Below are 1,843 nucleotides of genomic sequence, written 5' to 3' on the forward strand. Positions count from 1 at the left end.
TGCACTACCTTGATGCAGTCCACATGGGTCTTGACAAAAATGCTCTGCAGCTCCTTGCTGAAGACTTCGGCTAATCCACAAAGAAGACATGGTTTCGTGAGACGCAAGCTTAAAGAAGTACTTTTCACAGACCTTTGTCTCACTTCGACTTGAGCTGGCGTTAGCTGGGGTTCCTTTGTGTATACACATATAAATAGAAATAAATTAATATTGAAGATGTATGCTTACTTATGTGACCGTCAGTATGTTGTCTGACATCTTGTGATGTTTGGAACAATTGTGGTGAAATTTTACAGCTTAATATGTTTTTTTTTTTTAATATAAAGATTGTTCTTTTCAGTTAAGTAGAGAGTTGTGTCCACGTTTTACTAGTGCTAAATTTTTTTCAAGTAGAAGTTTCTTTTCAGGAGCATTATGAATTTCTAAGATATTAACTTGTAAAAACATTTTGCTCCTGTAGTTAAGGCTGTGTAGAAATTATCTTCATTCAGTGTTTTGCTTCTTGCAGTTCATGAAACTAGGCAGCCATCGACAAACAGTCTGGAATTTGTAAATCCAAACTGTCACTTTTACTTTAGTTTTTTTTTTTTTTTTTTTTTTTTTTTTTTTTTTTGCTGTAAATATGTGTACATTAACAGTGCATTTTTTGTGACTAATAAAGGTTCATCACAGCTAAATATATGATACAGAACAGAACACTGTCAAGAGAGCCACCCCTCTGTTTCTCCGTATGTGTATATTCAAAATATTATTCATTATTGTTATAGTAATTACATCATTATTTAACTAAAATAATAAATATATTCACTATTTCCGGTTCAATTCAATTAAATTTTATTTATATAGCGCCAATAACAATACAAACTGTCTCAAGACGCTTCACAAAAACCAGCCTGCAACCTCCAGAGCAAGCCTGAGGGGCAGTGGGAAGGAAAATCTCCCTTTTAAACGGAAGAAACCTTGAGCAGAACCCGGCTCATATGGAGGGACCCATCTGCCGAAGGCCAGCCAAGTAGAAACAGAGAAGATGGAGAGAAAAGAACAGGAGAAACAAGATAAACAAACTTCTGTCATAGATACATACATCAAGCTGAAGGAAACATGTAGGGTCTAGTAATATAACACATAGCCGATGATCTATGAGACAGTTTGTGAGTATAACAGGAATTATGGGCAGGTTGGTGAATTGTTCATCTAGGTAGGAGTGGACAACTGGAGGAGGCCATGAAGACTGGGGCAGATGTAGTTTATGGAGCTCCACAGGTCTGATACACAGCACTCCAGACCATGAAGACGGCTGGTTGATGAGGCCACGGCAGCAGATGTAGCTCAGAACTCCACAGGTCAGATATTCAGCACTCCAGACCAGAGACCCTCACAAGAAGATGGAGGGGGAGGGGAGGGGAAGGGAGAGAGTGAGATACAGTGGTTAGTAATAGAAAATAAATTATAAGATATTAGGAGGACAGGAGCCAGAGAAGAAAGAGGAGAGGACATGTCCTCAGTGCATCGTGTCCCTGCAGCCTAGGCCTATAGCAGCATAACTAAGGGATGGTTAAACCAGCCCTAACTATAAGCTTTGTCAAAAAGGAAAGTCTTAAGCCTGACCTTAAACGTAGAGACTGTGTCTGCCTCCCGAACCCAAACTGGGAGCTGGTTCCATAGGAGAGGAGCCTGATAACTGAAGGCTCTACCTCCCATTCCACTTTTAGAAACTCTAGGAACCACAAGCAGACCTGCACTTAGAGATCGTAGCGATCTGTTGGGACAATATGGTACTTTGAGGTCTTTCAGATATGATGGAACTAGGCCTTTCAAGGCCTTGTATGTAAGGGGGAGGATT

General features: G+C 39.9%; 1 protein-coding gene across 2 annotated transcripts in view; it reads left to right on the forward strand.

Annotated features, from left to right (window-relative positions):
* Positions 1-822, forward strand: part of atad5a (ATPase family AAA domain containing 5a) — a 20,325-nt gene extending 19,503 nt beyond the window's left edge. For both annotated transcript variants that reach the window (XM_047572679.1, XM_047572680.1), the window contains exon 22: positions 1-822. This exon is cut by the window's left edge and continues 5 nt beyond it. In XM_047572679.1, the coding sequence (XP_047428635.1) occupies positions 1-74 (74 nt within the window). In that variant the 3' untranslated portion in view covers positions 75-822.
* The last annotated feature ends 1,021 nt before the right edge of the window (positions 823-1,843 follow it).

Source organism: Mugil cephalus, chromosome 20, assembly GCF_022458985.1.
Source record: "Mugil cephalus isolate CIBA_MC_2020 chromosome 20, CIBA_Mcephalus_1.1, whole genome shotgun sequence".
In the NCBI taxonomy this organism is placed as follows: domain Eukaryota; kingdom Metazoa; phylum Chordata; class Actinopteri; order Mugiliformes; family Mugilidae; genus Mugil; species Mugil cephalus.